Source organism: Carassius carassius, chromosome 37, assembly GCF_963082965.1.
Source record: "Carassius carassius chromosome 37, fCarCar2.1, whole genome shotgun sequence".
NCBI classification, from domain to species: Eukaryota; Metazoa; Chordata; class Actinopteri; order Cypriniformes; family Cyprinidae; genus Carassius; species Carassius carassius.
In genome coordinates, this window is record NC_081791.1 from 14,124,183 (window position 1) to 14,146,730 (window position 22,548).

General features: G+C 42.5%; 1 protein-coding gene across 2 annotated transcripts in view; it reads right to left on the reverse strand.

Moving 5' to 3' along the window:
* Positions 1 to 626: 626 nt before the first annotated feature.
* The window catches only part of LOC132118094 (kelch domain-containing protein 8B-like), a 139,267-nt gene continuing 117,345 nt past the window's right edge, over positions 627 to 22,548 (reverse strand). For both annotated transcript variants that reach the window (XM_059527633.1, XM_059527632.1), the window contains one exon: positions 627 to 2,896. In XM_059527633.1, coding sequence (XP_059383616.1) covers positions 2,700 to 2,896 — 197 coding nt within the window. In that variant the 3' untranslated portion in view covers positions 627 to 2,699. The remainder of the gene's footprint in view (positions 2,897 to 22,548) is intronic.

Here is a 22,548-nt window from a genome sequence, read left to right on the forward strand (position 1 = left end):
CACCTCTCACAGCAAAGACGCACCTGAATTTAGTGCATTCAAACCTTTCAGTCAGCATTGTGAATTCCTGACATGTATGAGTTCTGTTTTCAGCATGCTAAATAGCTCAGTGACCCGATACCCTTGTCAAATCATCAGTGGGGGCAATACAAGACCCTCACAGTGCACTGGTGAAGCCAAAATGAGATGTATGAGGTCCAAGGTAAGGGTTTTATCTCATCAAAAAATACAGGAAGTGAGCCCTCTGTCCTCTTCCACGTCCCCTAGGAGCGTTCATCTCTCGCCCTCTAAATGGGTCACTCAGAAACCGTGAATCGCAACTGCATTGACTAGATTTAATTAGCTCTTACCCTGAAGAAACAACTTCCGATTAAATATGAATGTGGTTGTGAACTCATTTCCTGTGTTTAATGTGCTGAGAGATCTTGGAAATTACTACAGTTAATTTATCAAGAATTTATAAAATTGTAGTGTCTAATAATTTGTGACCATGGACCACAAAACCTTAAGTGTCAATTTTTCGACATTGAGATTTATACATTATCTGAAAGCTGAATAAATAAGCTTTCCATTGATCTATGGATCGGACAATAGCCTATTTGGCCGAGATGCAACTATTTGAAAATCTAAATATTGAGAAAATCGCCTTTGAAGTTGTTCAAATGAATTCTAAGCAATGCATATTACTAGTCAAAAATTAAGTTTTGATATATTTATGGCAGGAAATTTACAAAATATCTTAATGGAAAATCAATAATTTTGACCCATACAATGTTTTTTTGGCTATTGTTAAAAATATACCCCAGCGACTTAAGACTGGTTTTATGCTCCAGGTTCACATTTAGTGTAAAGGTTTTCCTCAAACAGCACACACCAGAAGAAAAACACACTTTGTAAGACTTTGTCCAAACTTCATTAGTATTAAAGGAATGTTCTGGATTCTATACAAGCTCTACCACCACAGAAAATATTTTTCAACTGGTTCATCAGCAAATAAAAACAAATGTGATAGCTTATGAACTTACAGTGGTGAGTCTGTAGGGCAGGACATTACATTATAAGATTTTTTTTTCTTTTTTTTTTTGAAAATGTAACCACAAAAAAATAACCATATTCATGCAAACATGAGATTTTTGATTATTTAAACTTTTAGCATAACCATTTAAAGCGGGTGACTGACCCATACATGTGTTTTTAGATTATGGGTTATGATAGATTACATAAACTATAGCAGGGTTTTCACACCTATTGACCAGTGAATTTGAGATAAAATAATGAGCCATCTTACCTGAAAAATACACTTAAGAATAAAAAATTATTGATATTTATTTTTGGTGTTTGGGGTCAGTGTTTGTTTTAAATAATACTTTTATTCACCAAGGATGCATTAAATTGATCAAAAGCGACAGTAAAGACATTTATAATGTTACCAAAGCTTTCTTTGTGAAGTAAATGCTGTTTTTAAAATGCATCATGTTTTCCACAAAAATATTTAGCGGCACAACTGTTTTGGACATTGAAAATAATAAGAAATGTATCTTGAGCAGCAAATCAGCATATAAGGATGATTTCTGAAGAACCATGTGACACTGAAATACATTTTTTTAACATAATCAAATACAAAACAGTTATTTCAAATAGTTACTATATTACCATTTTACTTAATATTTGATCAAATAAATGCAATCTTGGTGAGCTTGTGGGACTTCTTTCAAAAACACTATAAAAACATAATAAATAACACTAACATGTTAAATAAAAGACGTTTGTACAAATTAATTACTAGAACCACTTCAATTAAAATACATACCTTTCCTCTTAAATGTCCATTGCAAGAGCATTACTGTAAACACATAATTTAGCTTGTTTTAGGGACACATTCAAATGATCATCTGTCTAATCAACAGTATATTAAAGATACTTTCAAGCTAAACCTGTTTTGAACCCAGAACATTGCTTTAATAAACCAGCTAGATGAACCAAGTCCTCCTCCATCTCCCCTGTCTCATGCTACAGTGAGGCATCAGTGATTAGCCGTTATAAGAGTTGCTCTTTCCACGCATAATGATGCTCAATTTCACACGTGCATGGCTGTGAAGGTACAAAAACACACACGCACACACACATCCACCTCCAATTTCTGAAGTCTCACGCAGAAGATCCTCTGTTTGTCGATAATACAAAAAGTGCTTAACATGCTACCTCAGACGGATGCTGTGGCAGCGTGGTGGATATGGCCCTAAGTTCCTCTTTAGTTTGCCAGAAAATTACCCTGCTTTGATACTGAAAAATTCTGTATAGTTCAAAGGCGCCTGGAGTGTTGCGTGTGTAGGTCTGCACATTTAATCTATATTAATATATCAATATATGTATAATTACATTTATATATGTATTCATAAATATATTTACTATATTTAGTATAGTTATATTTAAGTATTTTTTTGCTTGTCTTAGCTCTCCAGTCCAAAACTCTTCTTTCCAGAGGTGTGGAACGCTGTCCAAGCTCCAGTAGATTGTCTCCACTATTCAAAGTATAAAGCTGGTGTGTCTTCTGAGGGGAAAGTCTGTGAATATTTGTCAGAGACACACACATGTCAGCTTGACGTCAGTATGCACGTGTGTGTGTTTGCAGAGCTTACACTCCGGAAAGTACAGCATGTGAGGATTTGTGTAGTTGTTCATTAGTGTGTGTTTGTGTGTCAGACGGTCTCTTTCAAACAGAGGGCTTCCACGGCGTTGCTGGGACCCTGGGACACCCCTCCGATGAGGAACAGCATGTTTGGGGTCTGAATGGAGGCACAGGAGCAGCGAGGGCTGGGTAACGGGGCCACGGGTTCCCATCTCCTCTTCAGCTGGTTATAACTCTCCACTGACGCCAGCGGGGACGGCTGGTTACCTGAATGCACACGAAACAAAGCACTGTCACAAACAAACAGAAATACAGAACTGTATGCACTGAAGTTCCCAAAATGTTTAGCAAATGCATGACAATTCAAATGTATAAATGGGCTACATTGATATTAACCATGAAATATAATAAATGTTGTCTCTTTGATTTAATACTGCTGTAGACCATGTAGCTGTGGGTTTTGTAAGTTTTGAAACGGGCCGCTATGGAGTGCTTAAGGCTTTGTGAAAATTCTGTTGTTCTTTGTGTATCTTGTATCTTTAAAAGAATTCACTAAAATACTGATGATGACTCCTGCCCTACACAGATTTTTAACCAATCAGATGCTCTCTCGAAATAAGTATGTCCCACTCCCAGTACCACTTACACTCAACTAGCAAGTATCAAATCACAATCCATGGCTGTGATGAAAAACTAATGGCAGTTAAAAAAAAAAAAAATGGGAGGATCCCTTTAATATTTCCCTAAAGTAAATATTTCCAGATTCAGTACATCACAGGCAGGTGTGCAGAAAGCCCTGCACATTACACAGCCTCTCCAGCCATTCAATCAACACAACACCCTCTCCACATTAGCATACAGCATCCACAGCGCACATCCTCTCACAGCACACACACACACTGCGGATGTTTCTTGCAGATGAAGCACTTGACACCTGGTGGGTTTTGGGACTAAAGCAGGTTTGAACAGGTGGCAGCATGCAGATTTCTTCAAATTACGTAACTCCAACAGATACTGTGGCTTATGCTTCGAGAAACCTTTGCTCTGATGTTGCAAAATAAAGAAATATATAAATAACAACAAAGTTTCCCTAGTAAATCCTGGCACAAACACTGCAGTCACAGTGAACAGCAAACATTTTCTCATTTTCCTCAGGGTCAGTTCAACTAGGCTGGTTGTTTACACTCCTTTGCCTTCAATGCTGAGACCTAAATCATCCCGCGCTACCTGCCGCTAAGTTTCCATGGTTACTCGAATTGAAGTGCAGATGATATGGACGGACTGGTGCAGTGACTATTGTTATCATAATTTCCTGGTAGAACAAACACTTGGGCGAATCCGTTTGCGGTAATCAAAAGTGTCACATCGAGCTGTGCTCCGGCGCTGGTGTGGAGAGCGAGAGCGTGTTGCAACGTATCCTCAGGCTCTTTTATGTTCACAGAAATACATATTTGAAAAAGTGGTTTTGTAGGAGCTGTTCGCAAAGGTTAGATTGATCTTTGCTGAATGATTTTCACCACCATCTATGGGGAGCCAGCTACCTCAACAGAAAAGAAAATCTTAAAGAAAAGTGTTAAATATACTGTACTGTAGATCTAACTCATAAAATTAAATCTAAATGTTAAATCTTTATTTAGAGCTAAATATTCAATGCTCTCCTCTGGCAGCAGCTAACAGAAAATAAAGCTGAACCATCAATGAAAATCTGAGAGATTTTAAAAATTAAAAACATAGCACAAACCATTTTACAATTTTTTTTAAAAGTTGTTTTCCCTAAATCAACATTCAATTTTTCATTTAGTTTTCTAAACTGGAAATAAAGTTTGGAAAACTCAGGTTGTTGTGTTAACTGGCGATGAATTAAACCAGGCACATTGTAGTTAAAATAATGCAGGACAAAGCACACATAAGTGTAAGTAAAATAAAAGTACTTTGGTGCAGTACTTTGATGAACCACTAGAGAGTGGTTAACTCCGCGGCATGTTGAGAGTCGATGTATATTGAATTCAGATGAAGAAGCCAGCTGAACATGCACGCACAAGGTTAGCATGAGATTGCACAAACGATTTAATTTCAATCTGTTTCTTCATTTTTATATGTATATTCTTTTATAAAGAATGTTATTAATCATTTAGGTTGCTAATTCATCCTGTTACTGAGGAAAAAAAACACACCAGTCAATGCTTTTGATTACTGGTTTGTCTTTTACGAGAACTCTGGTGAGTTTTGCTTATTGATGCATTACTTTGACATTCAAATTGACATTCATCTTTAACTTTATATGTCCTAAAAACCAATCAGAGTTATACATGATGTTTTACATGATGGAATTATTTTTCAATTCAATTTCAATTAACTCTATGCGTCAAATTCGCATAGAGTTAATTAATTTGTGTACAACGTTAGTTTAACTGTTTTGGTTAAATGATTGCATCTATGAGTATGTAAATGCACCAAATGGGAAAAAAAGGTGTTGTACAACAAGATATTTTGTATATTTAAGCACTTTTGTGTGTTTAAGCATGCTTATGTGCACTTTTGTGTTCACATGTTAGATTAACATTTGTACTCACAGACATTTTGTGCAGCTGATGTCGGTGTAGAAATTGTTGACATTTAGAAATGTTTAATGTGACTGCATTGTTTTGTGCAGATTGTTTTTTTTGTATGCTGATTCTGTTTGAGGATTCACCTTTTGAACGGCAAGCCAGACCCTGATCTACGATTCAAAAGAATCATCGTGATTCAACACGGATCCGAACTGCGAGCGAAGCACATACACACTACCCGGGTAGAAAACACAAAGAGGCCTTTATACACAATGGACATTTGAGTATATTACACACACATACACACATTGAGACTTTTTGTTTGGTTTTATTTTATTTTATTCCTTGACTTCACATTCTTGAGTGGAAACCAGAAAATTTTGATTTCATCTACATTATGAAGAATTGTTCACTCAAAGTTTTTTTTTAGTCTCTGCAATAAAATTGCCGGCTGTTAAATGCTTAAATTTAAATTTGTCTCAAACTTCTCATTTAAATCCTCCTAGAGCCAAACCTAGGCCTTATTTAACCTTTGTTGGGTAAAATACACTAAACATATTCTGTTTTCCCTGTTACATCCTTTTTTGTGGCGAGCCAGCCAGGAGGATTTTTCTAAATAGCTGGTTACAAGTACATTGAGACAGTAGTGAAATTCCAAGCTTTATTATCTGAAGTAATTTCTTTTTTTGTGATTTAGCGCAATGAGTATGTCTGATATTGAGAAGTGTTACAATGTGAAAGCACGACATTCATTATGTGTGTTAGGCATTACTGAAAATGACACAGATGATGACATTATTGCGACTTTTGAGAATTATGGGGTCATTGTGAAAGTAGTTAGAGTAGCCCCCTCTACTGAGCAGACAGGACATCCCATCATTATAGTGGAGTTTGATGCACACACTCCAGTCACACGTCTTGAGCCTAATTTCCCCCTAGAAATTAACCCTCTCGAGTCGATTAACGCAGATACAGGTTTTGAGTCATTTTCTCCTGATAACCCCGAAAAGAACTTAAATTACACTTTCAGTTTTAATCGTACAGATAAGAGCAATACATCAATCGAATCTGTAAAGGGTCTACTTTTTTTGGGGTACAGACATAATAATACACACAACAAAACTTTGTGCACTTATAAAATAAAGATAACAAACAAGGTGCGCTGTCTGCAGCCTTTGTCTGCGCTGATCTTCTTTTACAAACACGTCATTTAAATGAACTGTAACTCCGTGAATACTCAATGAAAATACATGAGAGAGATATATATAGAAAGCTTGACATGTCTATTTTTAAACTAAACAAGTGCCGCCGAAAACAGATATTCTGTGATAAAGTAATCCATATGAAAACAAGGCGATGTCTGTTTTTCAAGTCTCCCTTCATTATATCTAATGTGACCACGCCCCCACGCCGAACACGCTATTCAGATTCAAACTGAAGCGCGCGGCTTGAATACGCCCATAACAGAAGAAAAAGCAGCCAGACTGTTCAAGTTTTTTCATTTTACTGTTTGCTTCGCGATGAGAGGAATAAGACATAATTCACCCCAAATCAAAATCAAAGTCACGTGCCCTTAGTTCAGACAGCAAGCCTGATCCTGCTGTGAGAAAAAAACAACAAGGCCTGCCTTTAACACACTTACCAATGAGGAGTAGTTGAGCATGTCATCAAAAATGATGCTTTTTCTGCGCAGACCCACTCCAAATGGCTGCGTTCCTTCTCAGGAAAAGTACCTAAGCCCCCAGGTGAAGCTGACTTTGATACTTGGTGTCTTCATGTTGACCTTCTGTTACAGGATTCTCTTCCAATAGATATCCAGCGAAGGAAAATCTTAGAAAGCCTCTTGCCACCAGCTTCTGATGTGGTTAAACAGCTTGGTTCTACAGCTCCTCCTAGAGACTATGTGAAGCTTCTAGACTCGGCATACGGCTTATGGTGATGGAATCTTCGCCCGTTTCCTGAACACCAACCAAGATCCTGGTGAGAAAGCATCCGATTACTTACAAAGATTGCAAACACTGCTCAGTCCTGCGGTGAGGAGAAATGGTGTAAAGCAGTCATCTGCAGATCGTCAGTTGCTGAAACAATTTCAGCGTGGTTGCTGGGATCATTCGTTAATACTTACCCTTTAGCAGGAAGCCAAAGCCAAGACACCACCTGACTTTGCAGAGCTCTTGTTGCTGCTTAGGACTGAGGAAGACAGACGTGCAGCAAAACTGGACAAAATGCAATGACACTTAGGTAGTTCAAAGCACAAAGCTGCGATTCACAAACAATCTGTTGTTGACATGTCTCCTTACAGTGACTCAAGTGTGTTGCAGACCTACATTTCAGAAACAGAGGCTTTGAGAAAACAGGTGGCTGATCTCCAGATGCAGCTTAGATCCTCCAAATCTGAGAAAAAGAAGAAACATGAGTCCAAATTGACAGAATAACCAAGCACGGTGACACCTAAAGTTGAGATGCAAGCTCAGCAAGTGACTTCTAAACCACCAAAACCCTGGTTTTGTTTAGATGTGGTGAAGATATAGATAGCTCGGACATGTGAAGGTTCCATCAACAAAGCACTTGTGGACCAAAAGTACAAAGAGCTAAAAGTGAAACAAGATGAATGGAAAGTGAAAAATGGAGTGCCGTTAAACTGGACGGGGTTTCAGTAACGGGACATACTGGGGCCCATTGCAGCAAAGAATGTCCCAATGAACTGAACCAAAAAGAAGCAAAGTGTCAAGCTCACTCACGTCCTCCTTCTCATGAAAGTGAGTTAATCTCTAGCAAAATTGGTCCTAAATGCACAGCTGAAATCATCATTGAAGGACAGGTTTGCAACTCTCTTCTTGATTCAGGGTCACAGGTGACCACTGTGTCCAAGTCCTTTTATGACACACATCTGTCATCCTCTCCAATCCTCTCTCTTGATGATCTTATTGAAATTGAAGGAGCTGGGGGGCAGACTGTACCATACTTGGGCTATACTGAAGTTAGCATACATTTCCCAGAGAAAATTGCTGGAAAAGCTGAAACTGTTTCCACCCTTGCACTTGTCATACCTGACTACAAATTCAATGCTGAAGTCCCAGTACTGGTTGGTACCAACACCCTTGATGCATTGTTTAAATCTTGTGTTGCAAACGACAACAGTTATACTGCTCCCAAGGACAAATTCCAACATGCACCCCTTTTGAAAATTTTGTTGCGCAGATACATCCTGGGACAAAGTGATGGTAAAGTGGGCCAAGTCAAACTACAGGGTCAGAAATGCATCACCATTTCAGCGGGTCAAAAGATGGTCCTGGATGGGTATGCTAGGAATGTGGCAACGGTTGCTGATGCTCCACTTGTAGTAGAGCCATCCACTCACTCCAACCTCACCAGTGGTCTGCTTTTGTGCAGCTACGTCCTGACCAGTCCCAGACGGGCCTCATTTAAAGTCCCCATTATCCTCCAGAATGAAACGAAACACGAAATCACACTTCCAGCTAACTGTTGTTTAGCTGAGCTCTATGCTCCATCAGCTCTGTCCTCATTAAGGAATGCCTCAATTAAAGAAAAGAAGCCAAGTGTTGTGTCTTCCACCACTAAAGTCGGCTGCAATGCAGTATGTTCCACAAATCCTGAAAATAAGATGACGTTTGACTTCACAGACTCCTCTCTCTCTGAAGAGTGGAAAGATAGAATTACAAGAAAGCTCAACTCCATTCCTGAAGTATTTGCAATGGGTGACCTTGATTATGGGCACACTTCATCGGTCAAGCACAGAATTCAGCTTTCAGATCCAACTCCTTTTAAACAGAGAGTGAGGCCCATCCATCCCTCAGATTATGAAGCTGTCAGGCTTCATCTCCAGGAGCTTAAAAATGCAAACATAATTTGTGAGACAGAAAGCCCCTTCGCATTGCGAAGTGAATTATCTGGGACATATTGTATCGGAGAAAGGTGTAGAAACAGACCCTGAGAAAATCTCTGCACTCACCACCTGGCCAAAGCCGACAAATATCAGTGAGCTGAAGTCCTTTTTGGGTTTCACTGGGTATTATAGGAGGTTTTCTAAGAGACTACTCCAAAATTGCCAAAACATTAAATGCATTAACAGTTGGCTATTGTCCACCTCGAAGGAATGCAAAGAGTTCTAAGCCTGTCCCCAATTCTGATTTCAAGAAACCTTTTGGTGATAGATGGACGTCTGAGTGTGACACCGCATTCCGGGCACTAATTCAGAAGTTGACCACAGCCCCGGTGTTGGGATTTGCGAATCCAAAACTGCCGTACATCTTGCATACAGATGCTAGTCTCCATGGTCTTGGTGCTGCCTTGTACCAGGAACAAGATGGTCACATGAGGGTGATTTCATTTGCCAGCAGAGGGTTGTCAAACTGTGAAAAACTTTATCCCACCCACAAGTTGGAATTTTTAGCCTTAAAGTGGGCAGTGACGAATCTGTATGGGGCTGAGTTCACGATCATGACTGATAATAACCCCCTCACATATATATTAACATCTGCCAAGCTTGACGCTGCAGCCCTGTCTACTTTCAATTTCAGCATCCAATACAGAGCTGGAAAGAAAAATCAAGATGCTGATGGTCTCTCCAGGCGTCCACATGATCAAGTAGACACTGATAACAGAAAAGCAGAAAAAACATCTCCCCTTGTTAACATCGAGACCAGTCGACCTTTAGAACTAGTCTGTATGGACTACCTTTCTCTCGAGCCAGATGGTAAAGGTACTAAGAACATTTTAGTCATCACTGATCACTTTACCAAGTATGTTGTAGCAATTCCAACAGCTGATCAAAAAGCAAGAACAGTTGCTAAAGCACTTTGGGGTAACTTCTTCATTCATTATGGGATACCAGAACGCCTGCACAGCGATCAGGGTCGAGATTTCGAATCTGCTGTGATCAGACCTTTGTCTTTTGCTGGGTATAAAGAAGACTAAGACAACTCCTTACCACCCACGTGGAAATCCCGTGGAGCGGTTTAACCAACTCTTCTCCAAATGCTCGGAACTCTTCGAGAAGAAGACAAGATAAAATGGCGTGATTTTGTGCAGCCTCTGGTACATGCCTATAATTGTACGAAAAATGACACCACCGGGTTTTCTCCTTATCGGCTAATGTTCGGAAGACAGCCAAGCCTTCCCATAGATGTAGCCTTTGGTATCAAGCCTGAAGGGGAAAAGAGAGTTAGTCATGCTGATTGTGTCAAAAAGCTTCAAGAGAGCCTGCAAGAAAGCTACAAAATTGCTGTTGAATACAGTAAGAAGACAGCTCTTCGCAACAAGCAACGATATGACCTGAAGGTGAGAGAATCCACTTTACAAGCTGGAGACCGTGTTTTTATCAAGAATGTTGGCATAAGAGGCAAGTACAAGATAGCTGACCGATGGAGCATGACCATCTATCAAGTAGTCAAGCAAATAGCTGATTCTCCAGTTTATGTCATAAAGCCTCTTACTACTGACGGACCTGAAAGAACCCTCCATCGGGATTTACTCCGGCCCTGTGGTTTATTAACCCCCACCTATTCCAGTGATGAGGACAACAGGATTGAGGGAAAGGAAAAAACGACTTGTTCTAGGAAAACGCTAATAGTTCCAGAGGATGACGATGAACAAGCGTATGATAGTGTTGGAGAACCAGATTTCTACTTCCCCTAAATAATGCAGGATAAGACATATCCTACCATAACCATTGTCAAGGACGTGCCCTACATAAAAGAGGTGGAAGGAAGTTCCTGTGAGACAACACTGAATCCAAATGCACAACCATTTGAACCTTCTGGAGGTGTGGAAAGTCTTGATGTTGAATTTGAGCATGTGCAATTGGATGGGAGAAACACAGAGGAAGAAGTAGCTTTATCTGAAAAGGAAGAAACAAACTTACCTGAGGACATCCTGGAAGAGAATGTGAGAAACTCACCTGTCAAGGAACTGGATTCTGAGGCTGTTGATGTCAACAATGATGAGTGTAGTGAGGATTTGATCATGGATGGGATGGAACCTGTTGATGGAAAAAGAGATGGAATGTGGAAAGAGGATGATGACAGTGAAATACTAATTGAGAATTGTGACGAGTGGGGCGGGGCCGAGGGACATGGGAGCGAGGCCGGTGGAGTGATTGGAGATGAACTACACCTGTTCGACCCGCGGGTCTCGAGGCCCATGGAGGAGATGGAAGGATATAAAACTGGAGCGACGACAGTGAAGGACGAGAGAGGACCAGGCCTGGGTTTTTAGTTGTGTTTTGGTTTTATTTGAGCGCACCAGTCGTGCGTGAGGGGCTGGTGCGCTGTTTTGTGTTTATTTTGAATTATTGAAAGTTTCATTTGATTGTCCGCCGGTTCCCGCCTCCTTCTTCCGGATGAATATGAAGGTTTTATTATCGTTACAGTGGTGCCGAAGCCCGGGAGAAGGAGGGACGCGCTGCTGAAGATCTCTCGCCGCTGTGGTGAATCCGCGGTGCCAACGAGCAGGCGAGGATTGTGCCGCCATGGACGCTCGAGGCGGTGGGCTGGAGCGAGTTGCCGGGGACGGGCGAGCTCGCTACCGGCCGCCCACGATGTGGAGAGACGGCTGCCGTCCGTGAGGGAGCGGAGGAGTCGGCGCCGTTCGCCAGGTGGCCGGAGCCTGCTGCCATCCGCCGGAACGGGGAGGAGCAGGGAACGGGGGACTTCTGCCGGCTGCCCAAAACCGGAGGAGCCGTCGCCGTCCACCGGGCGGCGGAGGAGTGTCGTGCCGTCCGCCGAGGGCCGTCCAGTGCCACCGCCAGGCACCGCGGAGGAGATCGCCCAGCTGGTGGAGGGCCGAGCAGCGGTGCGTCTGGGAACCGGAATTTTTTTTTTTTTTTTCCTCTCTCCCCTCTCTCGTCTCTGTCGCTCCTCCTTCCATCTCCTTTTCTCTTGCCTCGTCTGTCCTACCCCCAGGTTCCCGCAGGTCCCCGTGAGCGGCCCCCCCGGAGGGAGGGGGGGGGGGGGGAGTAGAGCGCAGTCTCGGGAGTACCCCCCGGCCTGCGAGGGGCGATGGGGGTATGTGACGAGTGGGGCGGGGCCGAGGGACATGGGAGCGAGGCCGGTGGAGTGATTGGAGATGAACTACACCTGTTCGACCCGCCGGTCTCGAGGCCCATGGAGGAGATGGAAGGATATAAAACTGGAGCGACGACAGTGAAGGACGAGAGAGGACCAGGCCTGGGCTTTTAGTTGTGTTTTGGTTTTATTTGAGAAGATAAGAAGATTGAGAAGATTGAGAAGATATTTATTCGGAAGAAGGAGGCGGGAACCGGCGGACAATCAAATGAAACTTTCAATAATTCAAAATAAACACAAAACAGCGCACCAGCCCCTCACGCACGACTGGTGCGCTGTTTTGTGTTTATTTTGAATTATTGAAAGTTTAATAATTCCCGCCTCCTTCTTCTGGATGAATATGAAGGTTTTATTATCGTTACAAGAATGTTGAAAGAAATGGAAAAACACCTGTGCAGGAAATACCTGAGCCAGAGTCCAGACGTTCTACCAGAATCAGGGAGCCACCTGATAGGCTAACTTACACATCATTAGGAAACCCCTTAGTGTTAGTTATGCAATCCCTGTTAAGTGGTTTAAACAAAGCCTTCACACAAGCCTTTTAGTCAGATGATTTCCCTGAGGTTAGGATACTGACCCCTGATAGATCAGTGATTTTATAGGTACACTGCATGCAGAGACGCTTGCAGGTTCAGGAGGGGAGGATGTAACCCCTTTGAATTGTACATTCATATTTTCTTAATTTTTTTTTAGTCCTACAGTAAATTTATTTGTAACTATTTTTGTTTCGTGTGCTACAAAAAAAGAAACTGGTATCTTTGGTGCAGTACTTTGATGAACCACTAGAGGGTGGTTAACTCCGCGGCATGTTGAGAGTCGATGTATATTGAATTCAGACGAAGAAGCCAGCTGAACATGCACGCACGAGGTTAGCATGAGATTGCACAAACGATTTAATTTCAATCTGTTTCTTCGTTTTTATATGTATATTCTTTTATAAAGAATGTTATTAACCGTTTAGGTTGCTAATTCATCCTGTTACTGAGGAAAAAAAAAAACACCAGTCAATGCTTTTGATTACTGGTTTGTCTTTTACGAGAACTCTGGTGAGTTTTGCTTATTGATGCATTACTTTGACATTCAAATTGACATTCGTCTTTCACTTTATATGTCCTAAAAAAACAATCAGAGTTATACATGATGTTTTAGGAATTATTTTTGTATGTTTAAAAGGTCAAATAGAGTAGAGTTAATTAATTAATTAATTAATTTGTGTACAACGTTAGTTTAACTGTTTTGGTTAAATGATTGCATCTATGAGTATGTAAATGCACCAAATGGGAAAAAAAGGTGTTGTACAACAAGATATTTTGTATATTTAAGCACTTTTATGTGTTTAAGCATGCTTATGTGCACTTTTGTGTTCACATTTTAGATTAACATTTGTACTCACAGACATTTTGTGCAGCTGATAGTGAATGTCGGTGTAGAAATTGTTGACATTTAGAAATGTTTAATTTGACTGCATTGTTTTGTGCAGATTGGTTTTTTGTATGCTGATTCTGTTTGAGGATTCACCTTTTGAACGGCAAGCCAGACCCTGATCTACGATTCAAAAGAATCACCGTGATTCAACACGGATCTGAACTGCGAGCTAAGCACATACACACTACCCGGGTAGAAAACACAAAGAGGCCTTTATACACAATGGACATTTCAGTATATTACACACACATACACACATTGAGACTTTTTGTTTGGTTTTATTTTATTTTATTCCTTGACTTCACATTCTTGAGTGGAAACCAGAAAATTGTGATTTCATGTACAGTCATGGCCAAAAGTTTTGAGAATTACATAAATATTGGAAATTGGAAAAGTTGCTGCTTAAGTTTTTATAATAGCAATTTGCATATACTCCAGAATGTTATAAAGAGTGATCAGATGAATTGCATAGTCCTTCTTTGCCATGAAAATTAACTTAATCCCAAAAAAACCTTTCCACTGCATTTCATTGCTGTCATTAAAGGACCTGCTGAGATCATTTCAGTAATCGTCTTGTTAACTCAGGTGAGAATGTTGACGAGCACAAGGCTGGAGATCATTATGTCAGGCTGATTGGGTTAGAATGGCAGACTTGACATGTTAAAAGGAGGGTGATGCTTGAAATCATTGTTCTTCCATTGTTAACCATGGTGACCTGCAAAGAAACGCGTGCAGCCTTCATTGCGTTGCATAAAATGGCTTCACAGGCAAGGATATTGTGGCTACTAAGATTGCACCTAAATCAACAATTTATAGGATCATCAATAACTTCAAGGAAAGAGGTTCAATTCTTGTAAAGAAGGCTTCAGGGCGTCCAAGAAAGTCCAGCAAGCGCCAGGATCGTCTCCTAAAGAGGATTCAGCTGCGGGATCGGAGTGCCACCAGTGCAGAGCTTGCTCAGGAATGGCAGCAGGCAGGAGTGAGCGCATCTGCACACACAGTGAGGCGAAGACTTTTGGAAGATGGCCTGGTGTCAAGAAGGGCAGCAAAGAAGCCACTTCTCGCCAAAAAAAAACATCAGGGACAGATTGATCTTCTGCAGAAAGCATAGTGAATGGACTGCTGTGGACTGGGGCAAAGTCATATTCTCCAATGAAGCCCCTTTCCGATTGTTTGGGGCATCTGGAAAAAGGCTTGTCCGGACAGAAAAAGGTGAGCGCTACCATCAGTCCTGTGTCATGCCAACAGTAAAGCATCCTGACACCATTCATGTGTGGGGTTGCTTCTCATCCAAGGGAGTGGGCTCACTCACAATTCTGCCCCAAAACACCCTCCAACAGCAACTTCTTCCAACAATCCAACAACAGTTTGGTGAAGAACAATGCATTTTCCAGCACGATGGAGCACCGTGCCATAAGGCAAAAGTGATAACTAAGTGGCTCGGGGACCAGAATGTTGAAATTTTGGGTCCATGGCCTGGAAACTCCCCAGATCTTAATCCCATTGAGAACTTGTGGTCAATCCTCAAGAGGCGGGTGGACATACAAAAACCCACTAATTCTGACAAACTCCAAGAAGTGATTATAAAAGAATTTGATTGAGAGCATGCCCAGTCGAATTGCAGAGGTCCTGAAAAAGAAGGGCCAACACTGCAAATACTGACTCTTTGCATAAATGTCATGTAATTGTCAATAAAAGCCTTTGAAACGTATGAAGTGCTTGTAATTATATTCAGTACATCACATAAACAACTGAAACAAAGATCTAAATGCAGTTTAGCAGCAAACTTTTTGAAAACTAATATTTATGTAATTCTCAAAACTTTTGGCCACGACTGTACATTGTGAAGAATTGTTCACTCAAAGTTTTATTTTAGTCTCTGCAATAAAATTGCCGGCTGTTAAATTTAAATTTGTCTCAAACTTCTCATTTAAATCCTCCTAGAGCCGAACCTAGGCCGTATTTAACCTTTGTTGGGTAAAATACACTAAACTTATTCTGTTTTCCCTGTTACAACAAGTTTACCTGCATCTTGTAGTTTATCCATGCTGTGTGCATGAATAAGATGCTGCGATGCTCAAAACATGGTTCAATTTAAAGGGATAGTTCATCCAAAAGTTTCTTTCTTATGTTGAAGAATTTTGAGGAATCAAAAAGTTGCTGGTTCCCATTGACTTTCATAGTAGGAAAAGAAATGACTGTTTGATTCCCAGCATTCTTCAGAATATCTTCTTTTGTGTTCACCATAAGAAAGAGACTCATACAGGTTTGGAACAACATGAGGGGGATTAAATAATGACAAATATTAATTTATATTAATTAAAACTATTTCTTTAAGTGTCACTGTTTTGTCCCTTCAAATCTATTTGGATCAAAACCTATATATATATATATATATATATATATATATATATATATATATATATATATATATATATATATATATATATATATATATATATATATATATATATATAGGCTATATATATTTCATCAGAATATTTTCGGCTGATGCAATTTCAGGGCATTACTACATTTAACATACAAAAAAAAAAAGGTTTAATTTTTTTTATTTATTTATTTTTGTTATAATGGTAATATAAAAGCCACTGATCCATTTGTCCAGACAGTGTCATAAATATTCCGAGTCATTACACTGGTTGCTATAGTAATGACATGAACATCAACACAACGCCAAGAGTCTTTCTCACACCACAACTGAGAGAATCTGTCAGAGTGAAAAGAGGGTGGAAAAACTGGAAATTTTGTCTTTGCTCAAGTCTGTCATGACATCTTGACACAGTGCTGAACTCAGAAGGCACATTAAGCAACGGGGGCATTTTACTCAAGCACAGAATGCACAAAACATAGAAACATTGACTACATAATGAATTCCGCTATAAAAAGTAGAGTGAAAAATGAAAAAATGTGAGCACAGCTCCAAAAATATTATCCATTTTGTGTGATGTGTTATGGATGGTGCATATAAAAACATTTTAAACATAGCGAAAACACACACACACACACACACACAGACAGACACACACACACACACACACTCACACACACACACACACACACACACACACACACACACACACACACAGAGCTGGGTAGTAAATGATTACATGTAATCTGGATTCAAAAATGTAAGTACTTAGAATTAGATTAAATCACATTTTAAAATACTTGTAATGAGACTACAGTTACTTTTTTATTGATTGCATGATTATATATTATTCACACAATAGCAATAAATTATTCATAAGTATTAGTATAGTATTAGCTTAGGAAGTCTTTTGTCTTTCAAACACATTAAAATGCTCCAATTCAATAAAACAAATTATTTGAACAATTAAGTATCATGTTCATGTGTGAACTGTCATGTTAACACTTCTTTGATGTCGGTTAAAGTCACATGACACGCAGCTAAACAAATAAAATAGATAAATATTTTTTCCGTAACTGCTCCATTTTTATTGATGTTGTTTAAAAATTATTTAATTAATTATTAGCTTTTTATTAAACCTATGAACCCCCTACAATTCATTTGTGAACCTACATTTTGGAAAACCTTGATGTAATGTAGTACTTAATGCACTTTATGTTGTTAATCACAATTAATGGAATATATTTTCTTAATCTTTGCATTTTTATATCAATATGATTCAAGATTATCCGATTTTTAACAATGTTATAAATGACTTAGGTCAAAAGTAATCTAAAAGTAACTAAAGTTTTCCGATTATATTACCTAAAGTGTGTAATGTAATGGATTAGTCAATTCAATTCAATTTTATTTGTATAGCGGTTTTTACGATACAAATCGTTCCAAAGCAACTTTACAGGAAATGTATGTTTCTATAATATTTAGTAGTAGCTTATCAGTGGTGACTCAGAAATGTACAGAAAAATCAATTATGTTACTGATTAAAATTTTTGTCAGTCAATATATATATATATATATATATATATATATATAGATATAAAATGGTGGTCAATCAATTAAAATATTTCATTGCAATTAATCGTATGATTGTAATGAGTTAACTCGTGATTAACTGCAACTTAATCACACATTTTTATCTTTTAAAAATGTACCTCAAATGAATACTTTTCAAGTGTTTAATACTCTAATCAACAAGGCATGGACAAATAGGGATGCTTTATGCAAATGTATGTTTATTATTAGTGAAACCATACATAACATAAAGTATGAAGACTAGACAGGTTTTAAAGGTCATAGATGTTTTTCAAATAACTTGTCATATCTATTAGACATGAAAAAAAGAACATAGGAATACCAGGTTCCCATTATTTCTTACTTACGCAAGCCTGTTTACATTTTTGCATGACAGGGCAGCTCACATCTTCTGAACATGAAATATTTATTATTTATTATCACACTCCTCATTTGCCTCTCTGTGCCCACATACTGTATTTTGATATGGGTATATCTCAATAAAAAAGTTGTCATTGTTGTATTATACTGTTTCTTTTGTCAGACAACAGAATGAATATGAAATAGTGACTGAAGCTCGTGCGATAGTACCGGCGAGTTTCAAAACCTAAACAAGGTTTGTCCATAAAGCTGTTAGATTTAAATTTTTTTGAAGTCACTAAATCTAGTGACCAAGTCACTAAGTTGGCAACACTGTGCATCTCCATTTCTTCAACTACTGGCTTGGCCATGGGTCAAACAGAAAATGAATGCTGCATTAATCATGCATTAAAAAAATTAGTGCCAATAAAATGATCATGAAAATTATTTGTATTCGATGTATCCTCCATGTAATTATTTATATTCTGAATAGTTGCTAAACTATTAAACTACCTGATCAAATGTATAGTTCTCTTACGAGAGTTCTCTCGTACTGCGTCTTAGCTAAGACGCTACGGGAAAAGTCTCTTTTCACGAAATACTGAAGCAAAAAATTATCCTTAATTTTGAATTTTTGCAAAGCGCATTTGCAGCCGAAACGGGTGTGGCCCAACCCTATAAAAGGAGCTCGAAAAGGCTGACTCACCTGATTTTTCATCTCTTCAGCGGAGCTCACGCATCGCTGGATCACGAAGGGAGCAAGCGCCATCTGATAGGCATCTCAGCGGGACGAGCCACTTCCTGCTGCGCTCTCTGGCGCCTATATCCTTTTTATATATCCTCATAAAAGAGCTGCGTCTTTTTAAAGATGCCCTCGTGCGGCTCGTGCAGAGCCCCGCTCAGCGAAGGAGACCGTCACGTCATCTGTGTCTCCTGCCTGGGTGAGGACCATGCAGCGCTCGCTGACGGCGGCTGCCCTCACTGCGAGCTAATGCCGATGGTGACTCTGAGGACTCGCCCGGTGTTCTTCTCCAAGCCTGCATCCTCCGATGCGCCGCAGCGCCGTAAAAAGCGCCGCTCTCAGCGTTTACCGGAACCGCCTCCAGCTCTACCAAGCTCACCGGTTCCCTCCGCTTCACCGGCCTCCCCTGCATCGCTTCCTGATGGTCAGCTCCCGATGGTCAGCGCCCGCTGTCTGCCGCCGCGTCCTTCGAGGAAGTGGATCTCAGGGCCGCGTCGGAGGAAGAGGACATGTGCTCTCTGCTAGCTTCGGGCAGTGAGGGTTGGGCGAGCTCTGCGGATCTCGCGCCTTCTGCTCAGAGGCCCAGGCCTCGGCCTCGGCCTCGAGTGGTCTGCACCAGCGCCCCCTTCTCGTTCCCGGCTGGATGGTAGCTTTCTCCCGGATGAGCGTCTTTCTCCCAGCTCGAAGCACGCCCCTTTTCTTCCTGAGCTTCACGAAGAAGTGGCGAAAGCTTGGAACGCTCCATTCTCAGCGAGAATTCGTTCATCTGTTTCACCAGCATTCTCCACACTGGACGATGCTAAAAACAGAGGCTACCTGTCACTTCTTCTGGTGGAACAGGCTATAGCAGCGCACCTTTGCCCGCCCTCTGCTGGACAGTGGACGAAGGCGGCGTTGCCATCGAAAGCCTGCCGCATGACGTCATCGCTGCTCGCATGGATCTTCTCTGCTGCTGGGCAGGCTGCGTTTGCGCTACACACCATGGCCACGCTGCAGATTTTCCAGGGCGATCTCCTCCGCAAGCTGGATGAGATGGGACCTGAAGCGATCTGTCTCGCGGATCTGAGGAGTGCTTCGGATCTCTCCCTCCGCGCTACTAAGTCCGCTGCACAGGCCATGGGACGGGTTATGGCTTCCGATACGGTGGCTGACAGGCATTTGTGGCTAACGCTTTCCGACATCGCAGAGTCTGAGCGCGCTGCGTTCCTCGACGCGCAGCTGACTCCTGCTGGCCTCTTCGGATCGCCTGTCAACGAGTTTGTCGAGAGATTCGTCACAGGCGTTCAAGCACTTCCTGCCAAAGCGCTCCGGTTCTGCAGCGAGCCGTGGTAGACCGGCCCCACAAGGCTCTCAGTCACGCCCACCGCCTCCAGCCCCGTTCTCGCTCTTCCAGCCGTCGCCCCGCGCCGCGGGAGCCGCGGCAGAGGATTATGGTGAAGCCGGAAGCCCCGAAGTCATCCTAGCACTGCTAGGAAAGCGACGGTGTACGAGTTCCGCTGCGGCCGAGCTCTCACCCAAGCGCGTCGCTGTTGTAGTTCCAAGAATTGTGACTGTCTCAGCGTCTTCTGCAACGCGCAAGCCTGCACGAGTGCCCGCTTGCCTGCACACAAAAGCCGTTATCACGGCTACCCAGATATTTCCCGAAAAGAGTGTTATTTCTGGTGTTCCGGCCACGGCCGATGGTGCTATAAATGTAGTGACGATGCCCACTCCTCAGTGCCCATCTCCACATGTAAGCACAGCCCTGCACACAGGGCTCGCGCCTATAAGATCGACTCAGGTTGGTCGCGCGCGCCACATAGTAAACGTGCCCACTCCTCAGTGCCCACAAACACTATGTGACACACGGCGCGTGGTTTCTGTAAAAACGAAACCCGTGCACGTACGCTCTGCCCAGGCAGACAGCGAGTCGAAAGCAGTAAATGTGCACACTTGCAGCCCACAGTTACTCGCAGACATCACGAGTCCCACGGGACCCGCTCAGCCCCCCCTCAATCGGTTAAGCGCCGGGACGGGGTCGAGGAGGAGCGATCTGCCCGCTGTGATCAGCGCGCTCCCCGCCTCAAATGCCATAGGCGTAACGCCCATGGTGCAGCGCACCCAAGCGCCGCCGTTGCCCAGTCAACAGAGCGCGCTTCGCATCCAGCCCTTAGCCATTCATGCAGATGCATGGTCAGCGCTTCCAGGGGTTTCGGATTGGGTGCTAGGCATTATAAAGAGAGGCTACTCGCTACAGTTTTTTCGACGCCCTCCGCGCTTTTTAGCGGGCGTGGATACTACTGTCAAAACAGAAGTAGCACACATACTTCGGGCCGAAATATCAAAACTGTTGAGCAAAGGGGCTGTAGAGCCTGTGTCTCAAGCTCAAAGCGAGGGGGGGCTGTACAGCAGATACTTTCTAGTGCCCAAGAAAGACGGGAGTCTCAGGCCCATACTGGATCTAAGACAGCTGAACAAGGCATTGGTGAAACGCAGTTTCAGAATGCTTACAACCAGGAAGCTCCTCGCGCATATTCGCAGAGGAGACTGGTTCATGTCAGTAGATCTGAAGGACGCATATTTTCAAATACAGATAGCGTCAAGTCACAGGCGATATTTGAGATTCGCCTTCGAGGGCCAGGCATACCAGTTTACAGTCCTGCCGTTCGGCTTGTCCGTAGCTCCTCGTACGTTTACGTTAGCTCCTCTAAGACTCAGAGGCATGCGAGTGCTGAACTATTTGGACGACTGGCTGATTCTGGCTCAATCACGAGCGGAGCTCGTGGAGCACAGGGCCGTTTTACTCGATCACCTCGAGAAACTCGGTCTCAGTGTCAACTGGACGAAGAGTTCGCTGAACCCCAGTGTGACGAGTGGGGCGGGGCCGAGGGACATGGGAGCGAGGCCGGTGGAGTGATTGGAGATGAACTACACCTGTTCGACCCGCCGGTCTCGAGGCCCATGGAGGAGATGGAAGGATATAAAACTGGAGCGACGACAGTGAAGGACGAGAGAGGACCAAGCCTGGGCTTTCTCGTCCTTCACTGTCGTCGCTCCAGTTTTATATCCTTCCATCTCCTCCATGGGCCTCGAGACCGGCGGGTCGAACAGGTGTAGTTCATCTCCAATCACTCCTCCGGCCTCGCTCCCATGTCCCTCGGCCCCGCCCCACTCGTCACACCCAGTCAGACGATACTGTTTTTGGGTTTAGCTCTGGACTCACGTTCCATGACGGCTCGGCTGTCACCACAGCCTCATGGCCTCAGCATCTCCGGTTCTGCAGTTGGGCCTGCTCCGCATGCGCCCCCTGCAGTTCTGGCTGAAAGCGCGGGTATCTGGTCGACTGCGTCTCAAGGTCGATCAGGGCTGAAACCCTGGACAGCAAACGACTGGTACCAATCAGGTGTAAGCCTGGGGACTTCCTCGAAAGTGAAGATGGTGTCGACGGACGCCTCCACTTCGGGATGGGGAGCGCTGCTCGAGGGCAGACCGTCCTTTGGCCTGTGGTCAGAACGGGAAAAGCTCCAATATATCAACTGTCTGGAAATGCTGGCAGTGGAGAACGCGCTGACGCGCTTTTGTCCCCGAATCAAGGGCCGCCACGTCTTAGTCCGTTCGGACAACATGTCTGGAGTGTCCTACATAAATCGCCAGGGCGGTCTCGGGTCCCGAAACCTGTACAGGCTGACGGAACGCCTCCTGGTTTGGGCTCAGCGCAACTTGCGCTCGCTGAGGGCAGTTCATGTGCCTGGGCTACAGAATCTGGGTCCAGACAGGCTGTTCAGAAACAACATTCCCATGGGCGAATGGTCTCTACA